The sequence below is a fragment of the Anabrus simplex genome, chromosome 1 (genome assembly GCF_040414725.1).
Source record: "Anabrus simplex isolate iqAnaSimp1 chromosome 1, ASM4041472v1, whole genome shotgun sequence".
NCBI classification, from domain to species: domain Eukaryota; kingdom Metazoa; phylum Arthropoda; class Insecta; order Orthoptera; family Tettigoniidae; genus Anabrus; species Anabrus simplex.
In genome coordinates, this window is record NC_090265.1 from 660,349,991 (window position 1) to 660,368,451 (window position 18,461).

Genomic DNA, 18,461 nt, shown 5'->3' on the forward strand with positions numbered 1-18,461 from the left:
CAGGTTTCTTTCTCTAATACTGCCTTGGATTGTGTCCTTCCATCTCAATCGTGGTTGTCCGCGGCCTGTCCTTCCTTGCATTTGCATTTCCATCTCTTTTTTTTTTTTGGCATTCTTTCATCACTCATTCGCTTTATGTGCCCAGTCCATCTTAATCGGGTTATCTCTACTCTATCATTCATTTTTTCCTCTCCTATTTCTTCCCTGATTTTCTCATTCCTTATTTTGTCTCATGGTTCATGTTTGTGGATTACTGTAGTCACGTCCTAGTTCGTGAACCATGGGCAACGGCTGAGTGGCCTAGTAAGTGGTCCTGAGAGTCGGGATACCAGTTGCTATGGAATGGGAGTGGGCATCTCGGACATATTCTGAGTCGTGGTCCTCCTTGTGCTCAGGCGGCTAGGACTATACAATTCACCGGTGGTCCATAACCCGTTAGAGGAGAGACCCTCACTTGGACTATGTGCAAGTAGGGCAGCATCCTGCTTCATGAATTTACCGAGCTCAGAACACTTTAAGCAAGCCTCGGACCTATAGGAGTAATGGAGTCCCACTCCCATTTGACAGGCGAGGGACTCCTTGGAAACAACTTGGCGAACGAAATGGAATTCGATGGGGAGCTATCAATATTAATGGGGCTTATGGAAGAAAGAAGGTAGAACTGGCTGAGTCAGCAAAGAGGATGCATCTGGATGTGCTAGGAGTAAGTGATATTCGGGTAAGGGGAGATAAGGAGGAAGAGATAGGAGATTATAAAGTGTACTTGACGGGTGTTAGAAAGGGAAGGGCGGAGTCTGGGGTAGGGCTCTTTATCAGGAATACCATTGCACGCAACATAGTTTCGGTTAGGCACGTAAATGAGCGAATGATGTGGGTAGATTTGTCAGTTGGAGGAATGAGGACAAGAATTGTGTCCGTGTATTCACCATGTGAGGGTGCAGATGAGGATGAAGTTGACAAGTTTTATGAAGCATTGAGTGACATCGTGGTCAGGGTCAACAGCAAGGATAGAATAGTGCTAATGGGCGATTTCAATGCGAGAGTTGGGAATAGAACTGAAGGATACGAAAGGGTGATTGGTAAATGTGGGGAAGATATGGAAGCTAATGGGAATGGGAAGCGTTTGCTGGACTTCTGTGCTAGTATGGGTTTAGCTGTTACGAATACATTCTTCAAGCATAAGGCTATTCACCGCTACACATGGGAGGCTAGGGGTACCAGATCCATAATAGACTATATCTTAACAGACTTTGAATTCAGGAAATCTTTTAGGAATGTACGAGTTTTTCGGGGATTTTTCGATGATACAGACCACTATCTGATCTGTAGTGAACTAAGTATCTCTAGGCCTAGGGTAGAGAAAGTGAAATCTGTCTGCAAACGAATATGGGTAGAAAATCTGCAGGATGAGGAAATTAGACAGTAGCACATGGATATGATTAGTGAGAAATTTCGAACAGTGGACAGTAAGCAGGTTCAGGATATAGAAAGTGAATGGGTGGCATACAGGGATGCTGTAGTAGAAACAGCAAGGGAATGCCTAGGAACAACTGTGTGTAAAGATCGCAAAAGGCGAACATCTTGGTGGAATGATGAAGTGAGAGCAGCCTGTAAACGTAAAAAGAAGGCTTATCAGAAATGGCTCCAAACAAGGGCCGAGGCAGACAGGGATTGGTACGTAGATGAAAGAAACAGAGCGAAACAAATAGTTGTTGAATCCAAAAAGAAGTCATGGGAAGATTTTGGTAATAACCTGGAAAGGCTAGGTCAAACACCAGGGAAACCTTTCTGGACAGTAATAAAGAATCTTAGGAAGGGAGGGAAAAAGGAAATGAACAGTGTTTTGAGTAATTCAGGTGAACTCATAATAGATCCCAGTGAATCACTGGAGAGGTGGAGGGAATATTTTGAACATCTTCTCAATGTAAAAGGAAATTATCATGGTGGTGTTGTAAACAGCCAAGCTCATGGGGAGGAGGAAAGTGATGTTGGTGAAATTATGCTTGAGGAAGTGGAAAGGATGGTAAATAAACTCCATTGTCATAAGGCAGCAGGAATAGATGAAATTAGACCTGAAATGGTGAAGTATAGTGGGAAGGCAGGGATGAAATGGCTTCATAGAGTAGTAAAATTAGCGTGGAGTGTTGGTAAGGTACCTTCAGATTGGACAAAAGCAGTAATTGCACCTATCTATAAGCAAGGGAACAGGAAGGATTGCAATAACTATAGAGGTATCTCATTGATTAGTATACCAGGCAAAGTATTCACTGGCATCTTGGAAGGGAGGGTGCGATCAGTCGTTGAGAGGAAGTTGGATGAAAACCAGTGTGGTTTCAGACCCCAGAGAGGCTGTCAGGATCAGATTTTCAGTATGCGCCAGGTAATTGAAAAATGCTACGAGAGGAATAGGCAGTTGTGTTTATGTTTCGTAGATCTAGAGAAAGCATATGACAGGGTACCGAGGGAAAAGATGTTCGCTATACTGGGGGACTATGGAATTAAAGGTAGATTATTAAAATCAATCAAAGGCATTTATGTTGACAATTGGGCTTCAGTGAGAATTGATGGTAGAATGAGTTCTTGGTTCAGGGTACTTACAGGAGTTAGACAAGGCTGTAATCTTTCACCTTTGCTGTTTGTAGTTTACATGGATCATATGCTGAAAGGTATAAAATGGCAGGGAGGGATTCAGTTAGGTGGAAATGTAGTAAGCAGTCTGGCCTATGCTGACGACTTGGTCTTAATGGCAGACTGTGCCGGAAGCCTGCAGTCTAACATATTGGAATTTGAAAATAGGTGCAATGAGTATGGTATGAAAATTAGCCTCTCGAAGACTAAATTGATGTCAGTAGGTAAGAAATTCAACAGAATTGAATGTCAGATTGGTGATACAAAGCTAGAACAGGTGGATAATTTCAAGTATTTAGGTTGTGTGTTTTCCCAGGATGGTAATATAGTAAGTGAGATTGAATCAAGGTGTAGTAAAGCTAATGCAGTGAGCTCGCAGTTGCGATCAGCAGTATTCTGTAAGAAGGAAGTCAGCTCCCAGACGAAACTATCTTTACATCGGTCTGTTTTCAGACCAACTTCGGTTTACGGGAGCGAAAGCTGGGTGGACTCAGGATATCTTATTCATAAGTTAGAAGTAACAGACATGAAAGTAGCAAGAATGATTGCTGGTACAAACACGTGGGAACAATGGCAGGAGGGAACTCGGAATGAGGAGATAAAGGCTAATTTAGGAATGAACTCTATGGATGAAGCTGTACACATAAACCGGCTTCGGTGGTGGGGTCATGTGAGGCGAATGGAGGAGGATAGGTTACCTAGGAGAATAATGGACTCTGTTATGGGGGGTAAGAGAAGTAGAGGGAGACCAAGACGACGATGGTTAGACTCTGTTTCTAACGATTTAAAGATAAGAGGTATAGAACTAAATGAGGCCACAACACTAGTTGCAAATCGAGGATTGTGGCGACGTTTAGTAAATTCTCAGAGGCTTGCAGACTGAACGCTGAAAGGCATAACAGTCTATAATGATAATGTATGTATGTATGTATGTATGTATGTTATTTTGTCTCTTCTATTCTCCTGTATCATACTCCTCAAGAACTTAATTTCGGCTGCTTGTATTAGACTCTCATTCTTCTTTGTCATTGTCCAAGTTTCTGCTCCGTAAGTTGTTACGGGTACTAATACATCTTGTACGTAGTTTCCTTTGCTTCCATTGGCACATCTTTGTCCCATAACATGTTTCCTACACTGTGATAAAAACAGCTTCCAACTAGAATCCTCTTACTAATCTCAGCATCCAGTCGAGCATTCTCTATTAATTCACTCCCCAGGTATTTGAATGTCTCTACTACTTCCAGGGGCTTGTCTGCAAGTCTAATCTGACCTTTCCCTTCTTTCTCCCCTCTAGTCATAAAAAGAGTTTTGCTCTTTTGTACACTTATTTTCAGTCCACATTTTTTGATCTTCCCATTCACCACATCCAACTGTTCTTGAACCTTCATGTCCTCTTCTACCCAAATCACAATATCATCTGCAAGTAACGTAATGTTCATTTCTCTTCCTCCATATGTTGCTGTTGCTGTTCTCATGATGTCATCCATTACTATTGGAAAGAGAATTGGTGATAGAACACTTCCCTGTCTCAGCCCACTAGTGATTTTGAACCAACTTGTCCTGCCAACTTGTGTTTGCATGCAACTACAACATTCCTTGTACATTGCGTTGCTCATTTTTATCAATCCCTGTCCAATTCCTTTTTGCACCAGACTGTCCCAAACTTTAGTCCTGGGGACACTGTCATATGACTTTTCAATGTCAATGAATGTCATCACCATATCATTCCCATACTCCCATTGCTTTTCCATTAGTTGTCTCGTAATGAAAATGGGCTCTATTGTTGACCTTCCACTTCTGAAACCAAACTGATTTTCCTGTAAATGATTTTCATCCTTCAACCTTATCCTACATTGCAGTATCCTCTCCATTATCTTAGCAACATGGCATATCAGAGTAATTCCCCTGTAGTTCTTCAATACTTTCTGTACCGTGCTTTCTGGATAGAGGAGGAAAGAAGTGTACGGGCTGGGTTCTGGACAGAGAGAGCACAGCATAGGGATAGTACATTAACTTTATTTCAAGCTACTTCCCCTTTGGGGCCCTCCCTTTTCTTTCAAAATAGTATGTAAGTGCAACATTGAGGAAAAATATTTAACACATTTTTTAATAAGCTTTCAGCTATATCTATGTAACATAGGACTGGGAGTAAACCCAAATAGATTCATGAAGCTTGCGGCTTCTGTATAAAACTCTTTAACAGATGAAAATTGCTATTAATAACATGAGATCTGTCTCTGACATGTACATAATTTGTTTAGAACCAGCTAATTCTGGAAAACTCGTAATGTATCTCAAATAAGTTAGGTAATATGAATTTACACTTACAATATTTTAAAGCACAAGAAAAATATAAAAGAGGAAAATGATCGAAAGCACAGAGCTCCCAAACGCGCAAGGCTAGCTAAGAAAATGAGCAAAAGGGGATCCAGAATGCACTGGTTCTTTACATCAGTGAGGCTGGTCATGACCAGAGATAATACATTTTGATTTTTACAAGTTCGCTTGCCGACTCTAAGCGGCCTAGAATCAAACACAGTTATATAACCCAACTATTGATAAAAGCCCGGATACCGCCACAACGCGGCTATCCAATAAAATTTGGCAGAGTGTGACCTATGAGGCTGGGGGCATGACGAACTTCCCTCAGCAGATACCACCATAGCCTCTAATTCGACGAAATTACGGGACTGAACCACGAAACACAAACAGGAGTAATAAAGTGGAGAAATGCCTTATACCATAGTAGACACCATCTGCTCCTCGGTATAACATAGAGCATAAACACGGGCGTAGAACTTAATATCAGAAATAAAATCCGACAAGCCTTCATCTAGGCGCTGTACTCTAAAATAAAATTTATGAATTAAGGAATTGAAGTCATGAGCGGGGATAAAATAAGTCAAAAATTAGCATGAAAATCGTGTAAGGAAGTTTGTCCAGCTATAGCGCTATCTTATCAGAAAGTCTATAGTGCTAACTATCTTATCAGAAAGCACACCAGTAGCGTAAGAATGGTTAATTCACAAAATCTGAACATGTGACAACCCAAAAACTAAAGCGTGATCCTGAAATTTGACTAGGAAATGGAGAAATGCATCAACTTCACTCGCTAAATTTACTGGGTAATGAGGACCCTCTTTCAACATTAAACTTAGTGGGTGTGGCAAATTAGAAAAACCAGGATTATGAAGCGCTAGACTAGGCTGTTGATCCTTTCGCTGAGCCCCCTCCCATCCCTGGAGGTCATTTAATGGAAGAAAAGCCTGAGGGGCTAGCTTCCCATTTAACTCCACACTATCGGTCAACTTATTTAACTCGAGTTCAACTTGGGTAGTTGGAGGGAGCTCCTGCTTAGATCTAATTGTAACCCTAGCCAACCATGAATCAATTTTTTCCGATCTTAAGGCCTCGACTTGATTCTTAATAATAATAATAATAATAATAATAATAATAATAATAATAATAATAATAATAATGTTACTTGTTTTACGTCCCACTAAGTACTTTTACGGTCTTCGGAGACGCGACTTGATTCTTAAAGTAACATAGAGCATAAACACGGGTGTAGAACTTAATATCAGAAATAAAATCTGACAAGCCTTCATCTAGGCGCTGTACTCTAAAATAAAATTTATGAATTAAGGAATTGAAGTCACGAGCGAGGATAAAATAAGTCAAAAATCTTCAGTTCGGTGTAAGTAATGGTTCAAGTGACCTTGAACCCTCTTCAACTTGTGAATAGAAGCTATATCGCTTTCTAAAAAATCCATCACTGACACAATCTCCGTTAATTGGCCTGAATCAGGGACACCGCACCACCAACCTCGCCGTCTGTATAATGGGGCACAGAAATAGGTTTACCTAAATTAGCTCTAAGTAGGTTCTCATCGCTTTAACTGCCCCGTTTGATTCTAAATTTGTATTGAGCAACTCTTTCACTAGCTCCTCCTTCCGTAAGGAGCCTGGATATGGCATGTCTTGAGTTGCCATGATGTTGACTAAGAAAACTAATTTTCAACAGCACAGAAAGAAAGAATTTCCAGAGTGCAGACAGAGAGTTAATTTAAAAACAAGGAAAAGTGCTCAGTCCAGACCGATTCAACCACGCTCCTACTACCACTTTGTACCGTGCTATCTGGATAGAGGTGGAAAGAAGCGCGCGGGCAGGAAGAGCACAACACAGGGATAGTACATTAACTTTATTTCAAGCTACTTCCCCTTTGGGGCCTTCCCTTTTGTTTCAAAATAGTATGAAAGTGCAACATTGAGGAAAAATATTTAACACATTTTTAAAGAGTAGCTTTCAGCTATATCTATAACATACGACATAGAATAAACCCAAATAGATTCTTGAAGCTTACTGCTTCTGTTTAAAAGTCTTAACAGATGAAACTTGCTATTAATAATATGAGACGTGTCTCTGACATACAGGGTGAACTTTAATAAAACCGACAAACTGCAGGGACTGATTCCTGACTGGAAATGGAGGAAAAAATGTCCCATGAACATGTGTCCGGAAATGGATGGTGTGCGTGCAACGACAACAAATAGTCCTAGAACACAATACATAGCTGAATCGCATCCACGCCACAGCAGATGTTCAAAGTGGCCTCCACGGGCTGCAGTGCACGCATTCAGATGTTATCATGGATTGCCTCACTCTTTCGCACATTCCAGCCTCTCGTTGAATAGTGTCACAGGCGTCTTGAACACGCTGTTGAAGGGTCTGCACATCAGGAACTGGTTTGGCATACACAACACTTTACAGATGTCCCCAGAGGTAAAAATCCAGGGGGTTTAAGTCCGGTGATCTAGGAGGCCATGCAACAGGGCCTCTGCGTCCTATCCAGTGCCTGGAGAAGATGATGTTGAGGTGTTGGCAAACTGTAATGCGGAAATGGGGTGGTGCTCCTCATGCAGAAACCACATAACCTGTCTTATTGCCAAAGGCACATTCTCAAGCAATCCAGGCAGAGTATTCTGCAGGAAGTCCAGGTACGTTCCTCCGTTGAGGCGTTATGGAATAATAACTGGTCCAAGTATGTGGTCGCCAAGAATCCCTGCCCTAACATTGATGCTGAACCGATGCTGGTGAGATGCTTCAAACATTCCCCGGGGATTTTCTGTAGCCCACAGATGAAGATTATGCAGATTGATGATGCCATTTCTGGTAAAGGTTGCTTCATCGGTAAAGAGGACTGACGACAGAAATCCTATAACTGTGATGGCCTGGTGCAAAAACCATCGACAAATTCCTTTCCGTAGAGGGAAATCCGCTGCTGATAATCCTTGCACTCATTGCAGGTGAATAGGAATAATAGCGATTGTCATGCAGGATACACATAATCGTAGTCTGGCTTACACCATGTTTCTTGATTTATGAGTTTCATTTCCGTATTGACAGATTACCCATGCATAGATAAGAAAGTGTTTCCACCTTATCAATACTGTTTATTGTAAGAATTAGCTTACAGTACAGGTTTCGACCCTAATTGGTCATCATCAGCTCAACATACATACCTTTACATGTATATCAAGCAATAATTGACATTACCCTGTCTAAAGGGAGATGCCGTAAGGAAACATGTTATCTGAGTGTGTCCAAATTGGGCATGTTAAGTGTGAGTTGGTTATGTGTTATGATTTTGACTTTCAGGTACATGGGTATAAAGCTATCTTCTTCAGGACTAGAAATTTGTCTGTAAAATCTATCCTAAGCTTAAATCTAAGTTGTATGTGCAAATATAATAAACACATTAAAATACACAGAACACGTTAAAATAATGAGTATAAAACACTTCATGGATTTGAATGTGCATTTATTGTATTTGTACATACAACTTAGATTTAAGCTTAGGATAGATTTTACAGACAAATTTCTAGTACTGAAGAAGATAGCTTTATACCCATGTACCTGAAAGTCAAAATCATAACACATAACCAACTCACACTTAACATGCCCAATTTGGACACACTCAGATGTGGTGTTTCCTTACGGCATCTCCCTTTAGACAGGGTAATGTCAATTATTGCTTGATATATATGTAAAGGTATTTATGTTGAGCTGATGATGACCAATAAGGGTAGAAACTGGTACTGTAAACTAATTCTTACAATAAACAGTATTGATAAGGTGGAAACCCTTTCTTATCTATACATTACACCATGTTGGCAGGCCACTTGCCTGGAGCTTGTACTAAGGTTCGTCTCAATGTTCTGTATAACCTGTTCCTCCAGATCTGGTGTACGCACAGTCCGCCACCTCCCTACACGTTCGTCTGTCTGAAAGGACCCAAGATCACACAAACGCCCAAAAATGGCTTGAAACGTTGTGTCATGTGGTTGATATCTGTGAGGGTTCTTGTTTTGGTATAGCCGTGCTGCCTCTCGACCATTTCCATTGGCGTGGCCATACACAAACACCATCTCGGCTTGTTCTCAGACATGAATACCAGACCATTCTGCTTCCGACAGTATGCTGCTTCAATCACACTATCTGCAACAGAAGACACACACTGCAAGTAGTCAGAGAAAAATTCATTCGTCAGTGCCATCTACCGTCGCAACGATGCATTTCCGGACACATGTTCATAGGACATTTTTTCCTCCATTTCCAGTCAGGAATAAGTCCCTGCAGTTTGTTGGTTTTACTAAAGTTCACCCTGTATACATAATTTGTTTAGCACCAGCTAATTCTGGAAAACTCGTAACATGTATCTCAAATAAGCTAGATAATAGGAATTTACACTTACATTATTTTAAAGCACAAGAAAAATATAAAAGAGGAAAATGATCGAAAGCACAAAATGCGCAAAGCCAGCTAAGAAAATGAGCAAAGGGGGATCCAGAATGCACTGGGTCTTTACATTAATGAGGCTGGTCGTGACCAGAGATAATACATTTTGATTTTTACAAGTTCGCTTGCCGACTCTAAGCGGCCTAGAATCAAACACAGTTATATAACCCAACTATTGATAAAAGCCCAGATACCGCCACAACGCGGCTATCCAATAAAATTTGGCAGAGTATGACCTATGCGGCCGAGGGCCAACTAAAGAGTGACTATGCCATGCTACGAGTTAATAAAGTTAACTTGGCGAGAGGGCGACATCCAGTTTGAAAGATAGTGACTACGTAAGCAACAAGGTGTTTACCAAGGGTATTTGTGTACCGCAATTACATACTTTAAGAACTTCACATAAGTCAGAGTAATCCTCCCTTCGTCCCCTTGTTATCAGAGAGGTTGACTTTCAAAACCTTACCTCCATGCCCTGGCGGTGAGGAGTTCGAGCCTTAGGTGGGTAAGCCCACAGTAGATCAGAGCGAAATGCTACAAGTAAGTACCGGTGATCCAAAGATTCTGCCGAGGCGAAAGGCACAACATACAACATATATAAGAGGGGAGGCTGGCCCTGATTGGTCAGCAAGGAAGGTGGGGCACGTCGCCATGGAGACAGGCAGCGTGTGCGTCACGAAGGCCGAGCTTTGCGATACACGACTCACATTTGAAAACATACATATGAACATATTATGCCATATACAAATTCCATCTCTTGGGGACGGCGGGAGAGAGGAACATACAATTCTAAATTTAAATTTCACACCAAATAAGACATCAATTAAGAGGCATTACCTCAATATATTACAGATAGCAGTAGCAATGATAATTTACCAGGATGCTACAAATCTCACAGCAACATTATAAAGGGGGGGATAGAAACTCATGGTACACTTTCTTATCGCCTTTCTTTCCTTTTTGCCATTCTTCAGGGACCTTCTTATTCTCCCAGACAATCCTGAGAACTCGATGTGTCCACTGCAGGCCTACAGCTCCACGTGCCTTTATCTCCACTGAAGTTTCATCTATTCCAGCAGTTTTTCCATTCTTCTTCTTTCTTACTGCCATTTCAATTTCATTCATTGTAATTTCTTTATCCATTTCTTGATCAAATAATTGCCGTTCCTTGTTGTCCGTTGAATGACTGTCATTGGTTCTCATGTTCAGCAACTTATGAAAATACTCTCTCCATCTATTTCTTATTTCTTCTGGCTTTGTTAATGTTATGCTGCCTTCATCCTTCACAAATCGGGTGTTTACTTGATCTCTTTTTTTGTTTCTTAAGATACCATGCAATAATTTCTTGCTGCTCTGCATATCATCTCTGAATTTCTGTGTGAATAAGGCCCAGCTTTTCCTCTTTTCTTCTTCCACGACTTCCTTGGCCAAATTCTCTGCCTCCACATATTTTCTTCTGCTTTCTTCAGTCTTAGATGTTTTCCATGCTTTCCATGCCATTTTCCTTTCCTTCACTTTACTCTTTACCCTATCATTCCACTAGTGTGTCTCTGGCTTAAGTATTAAGAATGACAATTGAACAATATCACATCCAGTATTAATACAGATATTATTTGCATAATCTACTCATAATTTGTTTGTGAGTGACAGTTCACCTCACAAAAAGTTACATTTCGTTGACAGAAACATTATGTTCATACAACATTGAGTTGTTCGTCGCCATCATTGAGGGTATCTGGTTGCAAGTCTCTTACTGTGCTTACTGAGTGAATCTCCTTGTACCGGGTGAGTTGGCCGTGCAGTTAGGAGCGTGCAGCTATGAGCTTGCATCCGGGAGATAGTGGGTTTGAATCCCACTGTCGGCAGCCCTGAAGATGGTTTTCCGTGGTTTCCCATTTTCACACCGGGCAAATGCTGGGGCTGTACCTTAATTAAGGCCACGGCTGCTTCCTTCCCATTCCTAGGCCTTTCCTATCCCATCGTCAATGTAAGACCTATCTGTGTCTGTGCGACATAAAGCAAATAGTGAAAATTCTCCTTGTAGAAGTTGTGGAAAACTGGCGAGATAAATTGGAGGAGGTCCATTAAATCTTTTTGTTAGAGATGGGAACTGGACCATTGTAAGCTGCGGGTGGGTTTAGGGTGGTGCGCTTACCCCACCTCAGAAAACGAGGCCTCTTCAAATTCACTGGCATCAAGTTTTGTTTTGTAATGAATGGTTACACTTCCTCCGGTTGAGACGACCTCTGTTTTTTTTTTACTTTTTCAGAGGACCTTGCAAAAGCACTGAGAAATCCAAAAGTTCTTCCCGGTTCATTTCCGTTACGATAAAAGGCTTATTCTTGGTGGACTGCCTAATCAGTTGGGCCCAGTTGTGAGGATGATCAGTGTTTCTATTGAACCTCTTCTTTGCCTTTTCTATCATACTATGGTCACAATCACATTCCATATGGGTATGTCCAGGGACTAGGATGGTCTGCAGTGTTTCAGAATCTTGTAAAGCCACACATCGCTGTGACATAACTATTTTTGTTTTGCCCACTGACACTTTTCCACTTGTCTTACGGACAGATCCAGTTTCTTCAAATCATGAGAACTGTGTAGAATTTTTCAATTAATGCATTGTCACTGACTTTTCTCTCAGTACTAGGTACTCTGTTAAGGATTTTAAAAAGAACTACTCGCACCTTCCTTGTGTGACGTCCTCTTGATTTTTTCTGGGGTGTACTTTCAATAACATAAGAACAAGATGAATCGGACGAGAAGTCAATAATACTGAAGTCTGGGTCCTTCTGGGAATCGTCGAAGTTCAAAATGTACTGAAGTTCTTCAGGAATAGGAGGTGCAGAACTAGAATCTATAAATTAGAGAGAACTACATCGTCGTTAGTTTTACAGCATGCTATAAGAATCACTGCATCTACTGTATTGCCCAATTATAATATTCAATAGTTTTAAGTTTTAAAACAATGATGTTAGCACATTCTAATTTTGTGCTTTTCGTCTTTAGCTCGAAGACAGAATTATTTTATTAGAACAGATCAAGAAACAGGAACCTAACTCGAGAGCATTCTCTGATAACAACACAACTTGTAATAATTCTGGCTTAAGTATTAAGAATGACAATTGAAGCACTTTTACTTACTGGATTCTCCTCATTGCTTTCGGTTGATTGATCCTTGCCTTGCTTTAATGCTGATAAAAATATATTCTGGTCTGGAAGACATAATGCTCTTTAAATAAGTTCACATAATATACACTGTGAAAATTGAGCTTCTGTAGGCAAAGCAACAGGTACCACAACAAGGCCTGTGACTAGCCAACAAGCAGAACAGCTGGGAAATGACGATTGACAATGGACTACGTGACCATCCAGGTGGCAGGAATTTAATTCTGTACTCACTTAGTAATTTATATTGTTGGGCAACTTTGCGAACAGAGCAAATAAAATGTGCTTAGTCACTACCAAACCGACATAATGCACTTTGCACGCACAGAATAGTGTTAAATAGTGCTCAGTGTGGTAAGTCATGAAGGGCAGGACATAACGCACTTTGCACACCCGAAGTCTGGTTGAAGTCAATTTAACACATAGTACACAACTCAATAACTTCTTAACCATCCACAATATGACATAACGCACTATACACGTGCAAGCAGCTTGCTCTCCTCTCTTCAGTGCCACAATTAACTCATTGCACACCATTTCTTGGCTTAATGCACTTTACACACCCACCTGCCATATATTATTAAAATTTGATTTTGTATTATACAATCAGGGAGTCAATAAAACAAGAATCCTTCCTTCAGTAGAGGCAGCAGACTCCTAATAAACTTTTCTATCTTTATAAAGGCATAGTTGATAAGAGAATGTTGAGATTCTGGTCGTTGAGTGAGCATATACAGTACAACTTCGTTAAGACGTTTTTGTAGGAGACAACAAAAAGGAACGTGTTATGTGAGAAAATGTAATACTGAATATACGAATAAAAACTATCGAACAGAGATATGGGAACACTAAATACGATTTTTCAGACATGAGGGCATTTTACATCTTGTATCTGCAGGTACAGTGTAAACTATATCTACCATATCTAAAGACGAGAGGAAAGTATTATTAAAAGATGTGAAAAACACAAGAGAACAAATATGAAAACCTTTTCGGCTGGGGCTTATAAAATAACAAGTGTACTGAAAGTTGTGAAAAACACCAAACAACAAATGTGAAAACATATGCACGGGGGCCAGTGAAAATATCAAAGTATAAATGCAGACCACACTCTTTCTAAAACAAATGTTAGTAGAAGCCTTTTATTTCAGAGCAGTGGGTTATTAAACATTATTCTCTGGTCACACTCCTTGACATTGAATTTAAGGTTACGCTCGACCAAGTGCGACTGGCAGGAATGATTTCGGTCGCCATTTTGAATCAAAGAAAACTTTGATCAGCTTGAGTGATCGAGTCGAAACTTGAAGGTGCAAGTTCAACAGTTGTGACCTCTGTGTGTTTCAAGATGCGGACGCCAGTCCACTTTCTGACAGATTTTAATTTTGTTTTTATTAGTGAGGAATTTCATGACCTTTTCCATAAGAGAAGTACCGGTATGTACCGCCCTAGTCAGTTTCACATGATTATGTTCCTAATCCAGATGTAGGCTACCTTATCATGCAACAAATACTCGGTACACTTCACTGTACCACTCAGCACAAAATAAATTTCTAACTTAATGGAATGCAAAATAAAAGTACAAATAAGCTCACTGTGTTATTCAGCAATCTTGTTGCTAACTGGCAAGCAAAACTGAACATTCCTGAGGCTAATGGCTTGCTCCCCAAAGGTGCAACTTATCCTGTGAAGTTCAGGAATTAAAGGCCTTTTCCCGTAATCGCGGAGCTGTGGCAACGGCTCTTACCCGAGAAATTACGTTTCTTTCACAAGGGATGACAGATAACATTTTCAGGGCTAGAAAAAAATGTGATCGTACTAAGCGGTGATAGCAAAAAGTCACGACTCGATAAGTGAGGTATTTTTATATAGATTTAATACAATGAAAATTGGGACTTCAAATTTACGACGTGTTAAGCGGAAAAACGTATTAATGAGGAACGCACTAACAAAGTTTCATTGTACAGTATATTGTAAAATTCCTGTAGGGTTTCTTCTTCCTTCCTTCTCCCCCCTTTGTTTTTTCTACATGCATCCGTTGCAGGGTCAGTAGAACCCCAATTATCAGAGCCTCGATTAACTAAGGCTAATCTGTTCAATTTATGTAATACACTACTTTTCTTATAATCCATAAAAGATTTTCCATTTATTTATTTGTACTTCCTACAATGATAGATAAATACTGAGCGCATAAATAAAGATCTTTAAAAAATTGCGGAGGTTTTGTTCGACGAGTGTACAAAACACAATGTTGGTAGTACCTGTATAGTATTATGGGAATGGTAGTTGTGAAATAGTTTCAAATAGTTTCCACATATGTGTTAACTATGAAGAAATGGCGTACTTACATAGTTATCTAATGCAGTTTATGAAAAAATAAAGGTACAAGATACAACGGCTACTTTAAAGTCTGTCAGCTAAACTCCAACATTTGCTATTCATTCTCAGAGATTGTTACTGAGATAGGAAGTGAATATGACATGCCCGTCTTTTCACCACCTGCACCCCTTTTCTGTTATCAGTGTGCTTCCAACATTGACATTGCACATGTTCTTGTATTGTTCACATGGCATTTTAGTGAGTAATACGAATGAATGGAAAAAGGAAGTGTGTTGTGGTATCGTTAGAAGTGAAAGTGGAAGCAATTAAATGGTTGGACCCGGGAGAAACAATTAGAAAGATGTCTAGTGACTTAGGTGTTGGTGCAGTGACTGTGGTGTAATTTCTGTTTGCGGCCATCTGTATTATACAAGTTTTCAGTTACCCGAGGTGCCATTCGTCCATAATTGGGGTTCTGCTGTACTATGCAGTTGTTAATAATTATGCAATCATTATTATTCTAGTGAAACAGGATTTATGGTTCTGTATCTGCTTGTGAAACTGTGTTTTTATTTTCTTGTTTAAAAATATTATTTTCATTCACAAGATTTCAAATACTAAATGAATATTGTATGTGAATTTCAGGGACGATGGTCACCACCGTACAAAGTTTACTGAAAGGCTAATAGAAGATAGAACAGAATCGACTTTCTCATATTATGAATTTTTGCAACACCTGAAGACAAATGTAAAGTGAATTAGTGAAGTGTAACTGTTACAAAAACTATAAAGTGGTTGTTATTGGGTGTGTAACTTTGAGAAAGGTTGTTGTACATTCATTGATAGGGAATGAAACTTGGCCATGAAAGTGCAGTTATGAGTGTTATTTTTGTTAGACTGTTTCTTCAACATGAGCTTATATTATACAGCCCATGGTATATTCTCATCTGTCTGTTGTATATAATAAACATTGCCATTTTAGGCCTAGTGCAAAGCATGGTCTTCATGAGCTCAAGAATTGAATGTTTATGGAATTTTCTCTTCTTTTGTGGTATATATGAAATAATTTTTCTTGTCTTACTTTGTAGCCAAGAACGATTCAAGTAAATATATAAAATATATGATGAACAAGTAAGGAATTGCCAAATATGTGCAGTACAAGCATGCTGTAAGTCATAGTTGATATTATTTGTATAAACTGCTTGTTGCCGATTTACAAGTAGTGTGTTTTGCTATGGCTCTGTGAGTATCTTTTATATCTCTCTACTTCCACCATTTTATTTCTGTCGAATTTTATTGACATTGAAGCCCTGTATGCTAGTGTTCCCTCTCATGTTAAAACACATATCATTGTTTTAATACTGTATACTTTGTTTTGAAGAAAACCTGAAAATTCTGTTTTTCTGAGCTGGTGTTAGAGATTTGATGGGTTTGATCAGATTATGGGATTGTTTTAGATTATGCTAAATAATGTTCCTTTCATTATACCTCTACAGACTGACTTAAGAATGAGTGTGAAATCAGAGAATTGTTGTATTCGAGCTTTGTTATTCATGCAGGTTCATGAAGAGGGTTATCAGATACTTTGCATATCTAGCCCATTGTAGTGAAACCATTAGAAAAAAATCCCTGAATTTAAATGTAAATGGTACAGAAAGTATTGCACAGAAAATTTGAGTGTGAAAAACTTCATTTTCCTCATTCATCATCCATTTTAAGTATTTTCAGAATGGGAACAAAGGGTTTTACACAGTTTATGACATTACATGTGTTAACTTAAAATATTATTTATTTGCTATTTGACTAGTCATAAGTATGTTGTACATATGTATTGAGCACATACATTTGGCTAGTCATAAACTTCATTCACAGTACAACTTTAAACCTGGTGCAAATAGTGCTATGGTGAAGTTTCCGTGATCCTGTGTTCCTATCCTGAAATTGTACAGTGCATTGCACCTCTCAAATTCTCTGTATGTCTTTCTGCATTCTGTATCAAAATCACAGTAACATTCAGGTAACTTCAGTAGGATTGAAGGAATATGAAGGAACTGTTAAGTGTGGATTAGAATCACAAATACTAGATAGGGTTTGAACCTGTCATCCTACTGTTTGATCCAAAATAATGCAGATGGTAGAGCACCTGAATGTGAAAGCTTCAGGTTTGAGTCTCAGTTAAGGAGTGTTGTTTTAATTCAAGCTTAATGTTACCTGTCATGTTCTTGTACTTCTTTACTCCTATATCAGTTAATCATCCTTGTCGGTTCATTACTTCTGTTTCGTGTTTTGTTAAGATTGATTGACCATTTTTGTGGTTGGTTTGAGGGCCGTGAATTATATTTTTTATTATAATGTATATAGAATAAAAAGATATGCTGTTTGTTTCGATTTGTAATTGCTTTCTTTGTGTAACCTTCCCTTCCATCAGACTTCTTGACACTGGTAACAGTTCAATAAAATTATTCCTAGTGAGTTGATCATTTACATTTTTATATGTTCCATTTCTCAAGAGATAAATAAAGAGCTAAATTCTTTTCATCCTTTGGAAGACTGAATATGGAAGATTTAAAAACATATTCCTACAAAATTACTTATACATGTTACATGGCAAGCTAGACTAGGATGATACGGTTTCATGCCTTGCCTTCATCTCCATTCTATGCCCCTTCAGTGATGCCTAGGCTGTCTGGTACAACTATAGTGAAGCTGCTAGGAATTCAATCAGCCTTTGGGCTGAAAACTCAACATGCACATATGTTCCATAGTGTGTCAGTTCTTTGTTCTTTCAGGGATTCCAACAGGTTGGTCCTTCAGAAATGGACATCTGAGGAATACAATGTTAAAAAGTAAGAGAGAGAAGTGCAAGAACAGTTTGATATAAGAAGTAGGAAGATTGGAGAATGAGAGAAGGATTTTTTATTTATTTTTTGAACGTCACTCAGACAGGTCTTACGGTGAGGATAGAGTTGGAAAGGAAGCGATTGTGGTCTTAATTAAAATACAGCCGCAGCATCTGTCTAGTGTTGAAATGGGAAACCATGGAAAATCATCTTCAAGGCTACCGACAGTGGGGTTCGAACCCACCATCTCCTGAATTCAAGCTCACAGCTTTGCAACCCAAACTGCACAGATAACTTGTCCAGTGGTAAAGAAATAGCATTACAAATTAAGAGAGGTGTGTAGAATTTTAAATACTTAGGAAATGAATTAATGGATAATTCAAGGCTGGGTAAGGAAGTCAGCAGGAGGATAAAACTTGGAGTCTGGAATCTACTATGAATCAAAAATATATTAACAAAAGCTAAATAAATAATGTGCAAGGCATATTACATACCTACGAGTCCTGACAAATGACAAAAAAAAAATGAAAATCAAATACAAACAGAGAAGTAAAATTTCTGTAAAAGGACACTGTAAAAGGACAAAAGAAGAAATGGACTGAGAAATGACAAGCAGACAGAAAAATATGGCAAAGGGAAATGACAAAATGGAGAAAAATAAAGATTATGTGGACATATTTAACAGATGAATGAAGAAAGAGCTCTTCTCC

The 18,461-nt window shown here is 39.2% G+C and overlaps 1 protein-coding gene across 3 annotated transcripts in view; it reads left to right on the top strand.

Annotated features, from left to right (window-relative positions):
- Positions 1-17,306, top strand: part of Sec24AB (Protein transport protein Sec24AB) — a 201,776-nt gene extending 184,470 nt beyond the window's left edge. For all 3 annotated transcript variants that reach the window (XM_067135817.2, XM_067135818.2, XM_067135819.2), the window contains exon 20: positions 15,557-17,306. In XM_067135817.2, the coding sequence (XP_066991918.2) occupies positions 15,557-15,668 (112 nt within the window). In that variant the 3' untranslated portion in view covers positions 15,669-17,306. The remainder of the gene's footprint in view (positions 1-15,556) is intronic.
- The last annotated feature ends 1,155 nt before the right edge of the window (positions 17,307-18,461 follow it).